This window comes from Coregonus lavaretus (assembly GCF_964263955.1).
Source record: "Coregonus lavaretus genome assembly, chromosome: 7".
In the NCBI taxonomy this organism is placed as follows: Eukaryota; Metazoa; Chordata; class Actinopteri; order Salmoniformes; family Salmonidae; genus Coregonus; species Coregonus lavaretus.
In genome coordinates this window covers 24,160,446-24,172,912 of record NC_139994.1, presented here as the reverse complement: position 1 = coordinate 24,172,912, position 12,467 = coordinate 24,160,446, and the positions used below count along the sequence as shown (strand labels likewise).

At 43.4% G+C, this 12,467-nt stretch overlaps 1 protein-coding gene across 1 annotated transcript in view; it reads right to left on the bottom strand.

The window, feature by feature from the left end:
* Nucleotides 1-12,467, bottom strand: part of LOC311132705 (atrial natriuretic peptide receptor 1-like) — a 116,490-nt gene that overhangs the window by 78,492 nt on the left and 25,531 nt on the right. The window contains exons 4-5 of the mRNA XM_084165977.1: nucleotides 11,116-11,229; nucleotides 264-399 (exon numbers count right to left, since the gene is read on the bottom strand). Of these exons, the coding sequence (XP_084022103.1) occupies nucleotides 264-399; nucleotides 11,116-11,229 (250 nt within the window). The remainder of the gene's footprint in view (nucleotides 1-263; nucleotides 400-11,115; nucleotides 11,230-12,467) is intronic.

The following is a 12,467-nucleotide window of genomic DNA, read 5'->3' as shown; positions in this document are numbered from 1 at the left end:
TCGGCTGTCCCCATAGGAGAACCCTTTTTGGTTCCAGGTAGAACTCTTTAGGTTCTAGATTGCACCTTTTTATCTAAAAGTGTACAGATGATGGGTGACATTTTCTGTCCAATGCACAAACCTTAAAGTGAGCAAAATAGTGGCGAGCTTACCAAAAACAACCATCTCATTTCAAATGGACGGTACGGCAACACTGCAAAATAAGTTTGGAATATTGTATTGGTACGGGCATTGTGTGTGTGTGTGTATCTGCATTGACTCACCCTGGTACGTGCGGTTCCACATCCTCTTGGTGACGGTGTCCCCTCGTGGCCGGCCTCCTCCCTCGGCCATGGTCTCGTTCAGGGCCTGAGAGTAAAGCATTACCCCGTCATAGAAGCCTCCTGCTATCAGGTTTGTCTAGAAAGATGGAGGGAGGAGGGCCGTCATCAAATCTCTGTTATATCCACTCTCATACCATCTGTTGTTCTCTCCTCTTCATCTGTTTATTGTTACTTACTTTCTACCTGTCTATCTTATACTCCACTTTTTATGCCTCTACCTCGCCCTACCTTTGTGTACTGTATTCTGTGTACACGTCTGAGAGTATCCATAACAGTGTGTGCGTTTGTGTGTGGGTTTGTGTGGGTTTGTCTACATGTTGTTGTGCGTGAGTCCGAGTCAAGCCTGTATGTGACTCTGTGTTTGTAAGCACGACTGTGTGTCTTGAATGGACCTTGAAAGAGGTCAAGCTGACATAGGGATTATTTACTGGCCCCGAATGTAACTGTGTAACTATAACTATTATAGAAAACCTGTATTTGTTTGGGTTAGAGCCCAGACTAGGAGCTGGGATTTACACGTGTGCCCAAACTGGCCATATCTGCTCATCACTCAGACATGGAGAAACAGATCCTATTCCCCTGTGGTTAGAACTCTGTCTAACCTCCCACTGTGGACATGGGACAACTGGAGAAGCCCTGCAAATAAACCTAGAAGATGCTGTAAATGGCACGGTCCACTGGAATGTCCTCTGAGTAGCTTCGTATCTTTGAGTGAATCATCATTCAAGCCAGAACAGAACAGCGCCGGAGAAGATGGCTGCAGTTTTACAGCCCTCTAACCAATTGTACTATTATGTGTGTTTTTCCGCGTTATTTGTAATTTATTTTGTACATAATGTTTCTGCCATCGTCTCTTATAACCAAAAAGAGCTTCTGGATATCAGGACATCGATTACTCACCTCGTATTGGACGAAGATTTTTTCTTCAACGAGGCGGCCGCGAAGGATATCATACAGACACCCGACAAGGCCCAAATCCCCGTCATTCGCGTGAGGAAGAGACGGAGATATCGCGGACGCAGATCGGGGTGCTTGTAAGGATCCGACGGCGAGCGAGTAAACTGCCTCTTCCATCAATCCTATTAGCCAACGTTCAATCTTTTGAAAATAAAATGGACGATTTAAGATTACGGTTATCCTACCAACGGGACATTAAAAACTGTAATATCTTATGTTTCACGGAGTCGTGGCTGAACGACAACAATGATAACATTCAGCTAGCAGGCTATACGCTACATCGGCAGGACAGAACGGCTGACTCCGATAAGACAAGGGGTGGCGGTCTGTGTATATTTGTAAACAACAGCTGGTGCACAAAATCAAATACTAAGGAAGTCTCGAGGTTTTGCTCGCCTGAGGTAGAGTATCTTATGATAAGCTGTAGACCACACTATTTACCAAGAGAGTTTTCATCTATATTTTTCATAGCTGTCTATTTACCACCACAAACCAATGCTGGCATTAAGATTGCACTGAATGAGTTGTACAAGGCCATTAATCAACAGGAAAACGCTCATCCAGATGCAGCGCTCCTAGTGGCCGGGGACTTTAATGCAGGGAAACTTAAATCCGTTCTACCTAATTTCTACCAGCATGTTAAATGTGCAACCAGAGGGAAAAAAACTCTAGACCACCTTTACTCCACACACAGAGACGCATACAAAGCTCTCCCTCGCCCTCCATTTGGCAAATCTGACCATAACTCTATCCTCCTGATTCCTGCTTATAAGCAAAAACTAAAGCAGGAAGCACCAGTGACTCGGTTAATAAAAAAGTGGTCAGATGACGCAGATGCTAAGCTACAGGACTGTTTTGCTAGCACAGACTGGAACATGTTCCGGGATTCTTCAGACAGCATTGAGGAGTACACCACATCAGTCACTGGCTTCATCAATAAGTGCATCGATGATGTCATCCCCACAGTGACCGTACGTACATACCCCAACCAGAAGCCATGGATTACAGGAAACATCCGCACTGAGCTAAAGGGTAGAGCTGCCGCTTTCAAGGAACGGGACTCTAACCCGGACGCTTATAAGAAATCCCGCTATGACCTCCGACGAACCATCAAACAGGCAAAGAGTCAATACAGGTCTAAGATTGAATCATACTACACTGGCTCTGACGCTCGTCGGATGTGGCAGGGCTTGAAAACTATTACAGACTACAAAGGGAAGCACAGCCGCGAGCTGCCCAGTGACACAAGCCTACAAGACGAGCTAAACCACTTCTATGCTCGCTTCGAGGCAAGCAACACTGAAGCATGCATGAGAGCACCAGCTGTTCTGGATGACTATGTGATCACGCTCTCCGTAGCCGATGTGAGTAAGACTTTTAAGCAGGTCAACATTCACAAGGCCGCAGGGCCAGACGGATTACCAGGACGTGTACTCCGAGCATGTGCTGACCAACTGGCAAGTGTCTTCACTGACATTTTCAACATGTCCCTGACTGAGTCTGTAATACCAACATGTTTCAAGCAGACCACCATAGTCCCCGTGCCCAAGGACTCTAAGATAACCTGCCTAAATGACTACCGACCCGTAGCACTGACGTCTGTAGCCATGAAGTGCTTTGAAAGACTGGTCATGGCTCACATCAACAGCATTATCCCAGAAACCCTAGACCCACTCCAATTTGCATACCGCCCCAACAGATCCACAGATGATGCAATCTCTATCGCACTCCACACTGCCCTTTCCCACCTGGACAAGAGGAACACCTATGTGAGAATGCTATTCATTGACTACAGCTCAGCATTCAACACCATAGTGCCCTCTAAGCTCATCACTAAGCTAAGGATCCTGGGACTAAACACCTCCCTCTGCAACTGGATCCTGGACTTCCTGATGGGCCGCCCCCAGGTGGTAAGGGTAGGTAACAACACACCTGCCACACTGATCCTCAACACGGGGGCCCCTCAGGGGTGCGTGCTCAGTCCCCTCCTGTACTCTCTGTTCACCCATGACTGCATGGCCAGGCACGACTCCAACACCATCATTAAGTTTGCCGACGACACAACAGTGGTAGGCCTGATCACCGACAACGATGAGACAGCCTATAGGGAGGAGGTCAGAGATCTGGCCGTGTGGTGCCAGGACAACAACCTCTCCCTCAACGTGACCAAGACAAAGGAGATGATTGTGGACTACAGGAAAAAAAAGAGGACTGAGCACGCCCCCATTCTCATCAACGGGGCTGTAGTGGAACAGGTTGAGAGCTTCAAGTTCCTTGGTGTCCACATCACCAACGAACTATCATGGTCCAAACACACCAAGACAGTCGTGAAGAGGGCACGACAAAGCCTATTCCCCCTCAGGAGACTAAAAAGATTTGGCATGGGTCCTCAGATCCTCAAAAAATTCTACAGCTGCACCATCGAGAGCATCCTGACTGGTTGCATCACCGCCTGGTATGGCAACTGCTTGGCCTCCGACCGCAAGGCACTACAGAGGGTAGTGCGTACGGCCCAGTACATCACTGGGGCAAAGCTTCCTGCCATCCAGGACCTCTATACCAGGCGGTGTCAGAGGAAGGCCCTCAAAATTGTCAAAGACTCCAGCCACCCTAGTCATAGACTGTTCTCTCTGCTACCGCACGGCAAGCGGTACCGGAGTGCCAAGTCTAGGTCCAAAAGACTTCTCAACAGCTTCTACCCCCAAGCCATAAGACTCCTGAACAGCTAATCATGGCTACCCGGACTATTTGCACTGCCCCCCCACCCCATCCTTTTTACGCTGCTGCTACTCTGTTAAGTATTTATGCACAGTCACTTTAACTCTACCCACATGTACATATTACCTCAACTACCTCAACTAGCCGGTGCCCCCGCACATTGACTCTGCAACGGTACCCCCCTGTATATATAGCCTCCCTACTGTCACTTTATTTTACTTCTGCTCTTTTTTTCTCAACACTTTTTTTGTTGTTGTTTTATTCTTACTTTTTTTGTTTAAAATAAATGCACTGTTGGTTAAGGGCTGTAAGTAAGCATTTCACTGTAATGTCTGCACCTGTTGTATTCGGCGCATGTGACCAATAAAATTTGATTTGATTTGATCTACAGTCAGGTCCAGAATTATTGGCACCCTTGATAAAGATGAGAAAAAAATACTGAGCTATATTGTATGCTAAAAAAAATGGGAACATTCTTTTTAATTTCTCAAAGAAAGAGATTTAGTTTTTTTCTCAAAAAGATAGGGGTCAAATTTATTGACACCCCTGTTTTCAATACCTTTCAATACCTCACATTGTGAGGATAACGGCACTGAGACTTTTTCTAAAATGTTTTATGAGACTGGGAGGGATCTTAGACCATTCCTCCGTACAGAATCTTTCCAGATCCTTGATATCCTTCGTCTGTGCTTATGGACTGCCCTCTTCATTTCAAACCACAGGTTTCCATTGCAAAATGTGGATTTTGTGGTCAATTAACCATTTATTTGTGGATTTTTATGTGTTATTGTCTTGCTGGAAGATCCACTTGAATACAATGTTAATCCCTCTGGCAGAGGCAAATAGGTTTTTGGCTAAAATGTCCGGGTACTGGAAAAGTTAATGTTGCCGTTGACCTTAAGAAGAGTCCAAGGACCAGTGTTTTTTATATTACTTTTTATCACTTGTTAAACAAAATATATTTCTCTGAGCAATTGTATTAGTTTAAAATAATATAATTTAAAAAGAATTGGGAGGATACTTTATAGCTCAGTATTTGTATTATTGATTTTATACAGTCTTTTTTGCTCATCTTTATCAAGGGTGCCAATAATTCTGGACCTGACTGTATGCCCATTCATCCATCCATCTATCCATCCAACCACCCACCCTCCAGCAAACCTTAAAATCCAAGCAATGTTAGCTAAAACATTGCCAACAAACTATACACCCACCCATCCAACCAACCAACTATTCCTTCATACATTAATCAAACATAAGCTTAATATAAGCAAACATTATGTTTATTTAGTCAGTTCTCTTCTCTGTCTGTTTCTGTTTAAATTGACCTTTAACTCTGTACATGTTGTGGGATCCAGTGTGTATTTACAGTAGCGACTGGATTTTAGTGACTCATGCTGTGGTAGGTATTTTGACAGCTGCTCTCATTGTTGTCCACAGGTAACAAGGGATGAAGATATGAAGGAGTTTAATGATGAAACTATCTCCAAAGCATGCAGCAGTAGTTGTAGGGGTGAGCAAAATAACTTCCAATATGGGCATTAAAGATTTGGGCAGCTGAAAGACTTACTATGTCGAAAACAGTGGCCAGGTGGACTCATTCAAGCCCAGTACAGACACATGGAAGAGAGAAAAATAAAGCTTGGGATATGGAGAGAGCTGAACAGAGAGATATCAGAGTAGCAGACAGGTAGGTAGGTGTTCATTGGCAAAAGTCAGAAAGAAGGACAGACGGACGGACCAGCGGATGGACAGACAGACAGACAAAAACCCAATTTATGTTAGAAAAGGTACGTTTCGTCCTGGTGAGTCGCAGACAGATGTGACGGCAAAGCAGACAGAATTAAGTGCGTGTTGGCCACAGTGGAGTGGCACAGAAGTGTGTCTGCGACCCACCAGGACGCCACTTTTCTACCATAAATATGGCTTAAAGGCCCAGTGCAGTCAAAAACATGATTTCCCTGTGTTTTCTATATTCTTCCACACTATGAAGTTGGAATAATACTGTGAAATTGTGAAAATGATGATAATGCCCTTTCAGTGTAAGAGCTGTTTGAAAAGACGGCTTGTTTTGGTGGGATGGAGTTTTGGCCTGTCTGGTGACATCACGGTAAATTGGTTAACAGACAAATAAGAAAGAGAGTTCCAAACCTCTCTGCCAATAACAGCTAGTTTTCATCCCACTCACAGAAAGTAAAATTTTTGCTTGAGAAATTGCTCTTTGCTAAGAAGCTATTTTTGTTTCTTTTTTACCATTTTAATTGAAAACAATCACAGTTAGGTACTTAATTGTTCCCCAGAAAGGATTTTATATTGAGATAAAATGGCTGCATTGGACCTTTAACAGGCAGGCAGGCAGACACAGGTACATGAGCTGGCCCCTGAGCAAAGAACTGTCCCCACACTCCATCCCTCGCTGGCTCTAATAAAGGTGGAGCGCCTGCCACCCACATCTCTCGTTCAGCACTTTAGCATGCGTCACCTAGGGATGTTGAGTACCAATTTAAGCTCTCTCACAGACGACAGCCCTGAATTTTAGCCAGGCAGCTCTCTACACCCACACTCCCCATACACCTCACAGTCACTATATTACCACTCACAACTCAAAACATAATAACATCATTTATATACCTTGACATGGTTTCACACAATGAATGTCTTGCACAATACGTGTCATTTACTAAATCTTCATAGAGACATTTTAATTTGTGTATTTAGGTTAAACTTACTATGTCTCCCACACAAATGCAATGTGATCTAAAGATGCATGGAACTGCTTTCACGAGCTGACAAATCCACATAGATGTTTAGCCTGAACTTTAGCCCCTTTCTCATCGTGTAATAAGCAGGGCTGCTCAAGTACACTATCCCAATTCGGATATCATCAAGTTTTTCTAAGTGCCAAATGAGAGGGGAAGCGTAACTTTCTACCTTTCCTGGACTGCTGCTGTGCTAATTAATGACCAGCTCACTAGCTTCCTAACTGAGGGGCCATTGATTGGGTTGAGACTAGAGATACTGGAGTGTGACAAAGCCCTGTCACTCGAATTAGCTCAGCCCCGCCATGCTTATGAGAGTCTGTGAGAGATTTTCCAACAACCTTAGCTCGCTGACTTTGAACCCAGCAGTGGCTATAAAGCAACAGTTTGTTATTTTCCATAAACAATATGACGCCACAGACCAAAAAGATCACCAAAATCTTCCCAAGAGGAGATACAGTGGGGGAAAAAAGTATTTAGTCAGCCACCAATTGTGCAAGTTCTCCCACTTAAAAAGATGAGAGAGGCCTGTAATTTTCATCATAGGTACACGTCAACTATGACAGACAAAATGAGAAAGAAAATTCCAGAAAATCACATTGTAGGATTTTTTATGAATTTATTTGCGAATTATGGTGGAAAATAAGTATTTGGTCAATAACAAAAGTTTCTCAATACTTTGTTATATACCCTTTGTTGGCAATGACACAGGTCAAACGTTTTCTGTAAGTCTTCACAAGGTTTTCACACACTGTTGCTGGTATTTTGGCCCATTCCTCCATGCAGATCTCCTCTAGAGCAGTGATGTTTTGGGGCTGTCGCTGGGCAACACGGACTTTCAACTCCCTCCAAAGATTTTCTATGGGGTTGAGATCTGGAGACTGGCTAGGCCACTCCAGGACCTTGAAATGCTTCTTACGAAGCCACTCCTTCGTTGCCCGGGCGGTGTATTTGGGATCATTGTCATGCTGAAAGACCCAGCCACGTTTCATCTTCAATGCCCTTGCTGATGGAAGGAGGTTTTCACTCAAAATCTCACGATACATGGCCCCATTCATTCTTTCCTTTACACGGATCAGTCGTCCTGGTCCCTTTGCAGAAAAACAGTCCCAAAGCATGATGTTTCCACCCCCATGCTTCACAGTAGGTATGGTGTTCTTTGGATGCAACTCAGCATTCTTTGTCCTCCAAACACGACGAGTTGAGTTTTTACCAAAAAGTTATATTTTGGTTTCATCTGACCATATGACATTCTCCCAATCCTCTTCTGGATCATCCAAATGCACTCTAGCAAACTTCAGACGGGCCTGGACATGTACTGGCTTAAGCAGGGGGACATGTCTGGCACTGCAGGATTTGAGTCCCTGGCGGCGTAGTGTGTTACTGATGGTAGGCTTTGTTACTTTGGTCCCAGCTCTCTGCAGGTCATTCACTAGGTCCCCCCGTGTGGTTCTGGGATTTTTGCTCACCGTTCTTGTGATCATTTCGACCCCACGGGGTGAGATCTTGCGTGGAGCCCCAGATCGAGGGAGATTATCAGTGGTCTTGTATGTCTTCCATTTCCTAATAATTGCTCCCACAGTTGATTTCTTCAAACCAAGCTGCTTACCTATTGCAGATTCAGTCTTCCCAGCCTGGTGCAGGTCTACAATTTTGTTTCTGGTGTCCTTTGACAGCTCTTTGGTCTTGGCCATAGTGGAGTTTGGAGTGTGACTGTTTGAGGTTGTGGACAGGTGTCTTTTATACTGATAACAAGTTCAAACAGGTGCCATTAATACAGGTAACGAGTGGAGGACAGAGGAGCCTCTTAAAGAAGAAGTTACAGGTCTGTGAGAGCCAGAAATATTGCTTGTTTGTAGGTGACCAAATACTTATTTTCCACCATAATTTGCAAATAAATTCATAAAAAATCCTACAATGTGATTTTCTGGATTTTTTTCTTCTCAATTTGTCTGTCATAGTTGACGTGTACCTATGATGAAAATTACAGGCCTGTCTCATCTTTTTAAGTGGGAGAACTTGCACAATTGGTGGCTGACTAAATACTTTTTTCCCCCACTGTATGTAACTCAATATGCTCTATTTGACAGATAAATCCCTATTTGCAGTGTAAAAAGACCTGTGGCATAACTTCATCCATCGAAAGCCAGGTTTGTGTGGAAAATATACACTCCAGCAAGCCCAATAATCCACTTAGAAAACAGGGTGACGCATGAGAATCATGAATGCTACTACTGTAGGTTTCAGCACCAGGATTCTCAGAGACAGAAAAAGCAGTAAGCCATTGGCAGTCAGCCAATTTTAATTTCCGCAAGATGCTTCTGTGCAGTATATCTCATTGAGAGCTTGTTATCAGTTCTATAACCTATATTCTATTAGCATAGCCAAAAAGAGCACCGTTTTTTAAATGAATGCATAGTTAACCATTTATTATAGCAATGGTTACCAGAACTGCATGTCCCAACATGCAGAATTTAGCATTTAAGTGTAACATCTAAATCTGTTGCCAGACAACAGCCTAATTAAGTTGTAATTTTACTTGACAATCATACTTAGGGATGGTGCAAACCAAGTTCAATGAAATTACTATTTCTAGATGACTTTAAAATACTGGAATTGAAATGCAACACCTATACTTACAGTTTTATAATTGCATACCGGTAATCAAGATAATTCTATAATAGCAAATCCAGCCAGAGCCAGAAGGCAAAACGCCAGAATGTTCATTTTCTACACTCTTAGAAAAAAGGGTTCCAAAAGGGTTCTTCAGCTGTACACATAGGATAACCCTTTTTGGTTCCAGGGAGAACCCTTTTTGGTTCCAGGTAAAAACCCCTTTGGGTCCCAGATAGAACCCTCTGTGGAAAGGGTTCTACCTGGAACAAAAAAGGGTTCTTCAAAGGGTTCTCCTATGGGGACAGCCCCCAAAAATGTTTTGGTTCTAGATAGCACCATTTTTTTCTCAGGGTGTAGATTCAACGCATAGACTCCAATCTTCACCTTTATATAAATAATTAAAGCTGGTTTTAGAACAAGACAGAAGAGAGAGAAAGAGAGAGAGACAGAGACAGAGACAGAGACAGAGAGAGCGAGAGTGAGTGAGAGAGAGAGAGAGGGCAAAACTATCTAACTAAAGCGAAAGAGTGGAAGAGGAGAAAAGAGAGGGTAGAGGAAAATTGTGAAGGTGTTTTTTGACCACCCCATTTCAGTCACCAGAGGCTTCACTGGTATGCTCTGCCCTGAATAACTCATACAAGCTACATTTACCCAGTAAACCCTGTTGATGGAATGGGACAACCCAAGGATCTGTAGTGGGGACAATGAGGAATTACTGTAGCAGTATATCGTACAATTTTCAGTCCGGACAGAATTAAATTAAAGAATAAACCCCGCCTTTGTTTTTTTACCATGAGATCCATAAGGACTGAGGGGAAATCATGAAAATTCTACAGCTTCTTGGATGTCCTCTCTTGTCCCAGCAGCCTTTGAAAGGTCATGCATTGTGAAGGTAGGTAGAGGCGGTACAGTTTGGGCCCATATCGGTAACTGTGAGCCAATAGATAAGCAGCAAGAGGCGATTCCATTTCTGTTGGTCTAGCAGTCTGTCTGTGGATCTGTCAGTGTGTTTGTTAATCTAATGGATGGGCAACTTTGATGGGGGTGGGGGCCACAAAAAAACGGAACTCATCATAAGGAGCCGCAGTGGTTCGTGGGTCTGCGTACCCACTTCCATCTACACATTTTGCCATTGGGGCTGAGGGAAGATTTTGCATGCGCCCGGTCCGCCACAGGAGTCGCTAGAGCGCGATGGGACAAGGACATCCCAGCCGGCCAAACCCTCCCCTAACCCGGACGACACTGAGCCAATTGTGCGCCGCCTCATGGGTCTCCCGGTCGCAGCTGGCTACGACACAGCCTGGGATCGAACCCGGATCTGTAGTGACGCCTCTAGCACTGCAGTGCCTTAGACCGCTGCGACACTTGGGAGGCCCCGACAGTAAGTCGAGACCCCGACTGAGTTCCAAAATCTTTTTAGGTATGATTTTCTTTACTGGTCCGCGAACCGCCAGTTGCCCATCCCTGGTCTAATTAATACATTTTGTCTATTTAATTGTCTGTGGGTCTGAAAGAGGTACAATCCTTTCCAAAGTTGGATTTTCTTGAGTATTCATCCTCTGAATAAGAGAGACAGCCTCTATTTCTTTGTCTCTACCACTCTCGCTCCAACAACATCTGTAGTTTTACTTTTACTGTCTTATTTCTACCTTCTTTCTATTCTGGTCTCTCCCTGCCTGTCGATCAACCTGTCAATCAACCAACAAAACCAGGCAAGCAACCAATCAGCCATTCCCACTTACCAGCGAGTCTTCTACGGTGAAGTTGAACATGTTCATGGCGTCCTTCTTCAGGTTGGACACAAACTCCAGGTACTCCGGGTTCTGTGGCTCTTTGTAGGTCAGGATCTTCACACTCTGTCAAGATAGATGAATGACAACCAGTCAGAAAAACGCAATAACATAACACATAACATATAGATTATGACATACACATTGCCATAGTCTCATGTTAGATATTGTACAAACACTCGTCAACTCCTGCGTCTCATTTTAATTAGAGGTTCACAGCAAAACTGTGAAACCTATTGTTATTCTTAGCATAGATTGTTAACTTTTTTTTTTTTTTGGCACACATAAACTAGATGCCATGATTAACTTTGTCAAAAAGAATAGTACCAATTGGCCTATAGGTGGCGTTGTTATTAGCAGTCTCACTTAAACCCTCATTTCCACCGCCCTGTATGACCTAGAGACTTGAAACCTCATGCTGAACAAATTTGCCTCAAGAACACATAAGGTCCATCAGGATAGATTTTCCTCCATCTTGGAACTTTTGGAAAATACTTTGAAAAACGTATTCTCGTGAACCATAAATCCAAATAACACAAAATGCAGTATGTATGACCATGGTACATCTCTTAACTTAGTTTGAGCTAAGGGATTGGTTAAGAAATGGCTGAGTTATTGATAAATCAGGAAATCTGATTTTATGTGTCCATTTAAATCCTTTGTAAATCCACTCCTTCGTAAATCCACTTAACACTTGAAACTTTTTAGGATCGTCAAAGACATTACCATGATGAACCATGTTTGGCATTGATATCTTCAAAAATAAGGAAACTATTAACAATTCACCTTTTTGATTATGTAACGCTAATGCTTAAAATAATCATAAAAAATCTTCTCTGGGACTAAAAGTCAGATTCACTCCAAATTTGGTCTTTGGACTCATCACAATTGTCCCTAAAGAGTTTGAGAAAATAACGTTGATGGCCACACTATTCTAGTAGATGCATATTAGCACATATGCTAAGATATGCATATGTGTCCATGGGGTGGCGCACAATTGGCCCAGAGTCGTCCAGGGTAGGGGAGGGTATGGCCGGCAGGGATGTCGCTCAGTTGGTAGAGCATGGCGTTTGCAATGCCAGGGTTGTGGGTTCGATTCCCACGGGGGGCCAGTATGAAAAAATAAATAATAATAATAATAATAATAATAATAATGTATGCACTCACTAACTGTAAGTCGCTCTGGATAAGAGTGTCTGCTAAATGACTAAAATGTAAAGGTGAAGACCAAGAAGGCAGAATCACTTTCCTTAAATATGCTACAAATACTTCAAAAATATTATACTCATGAACCATAGAACCAA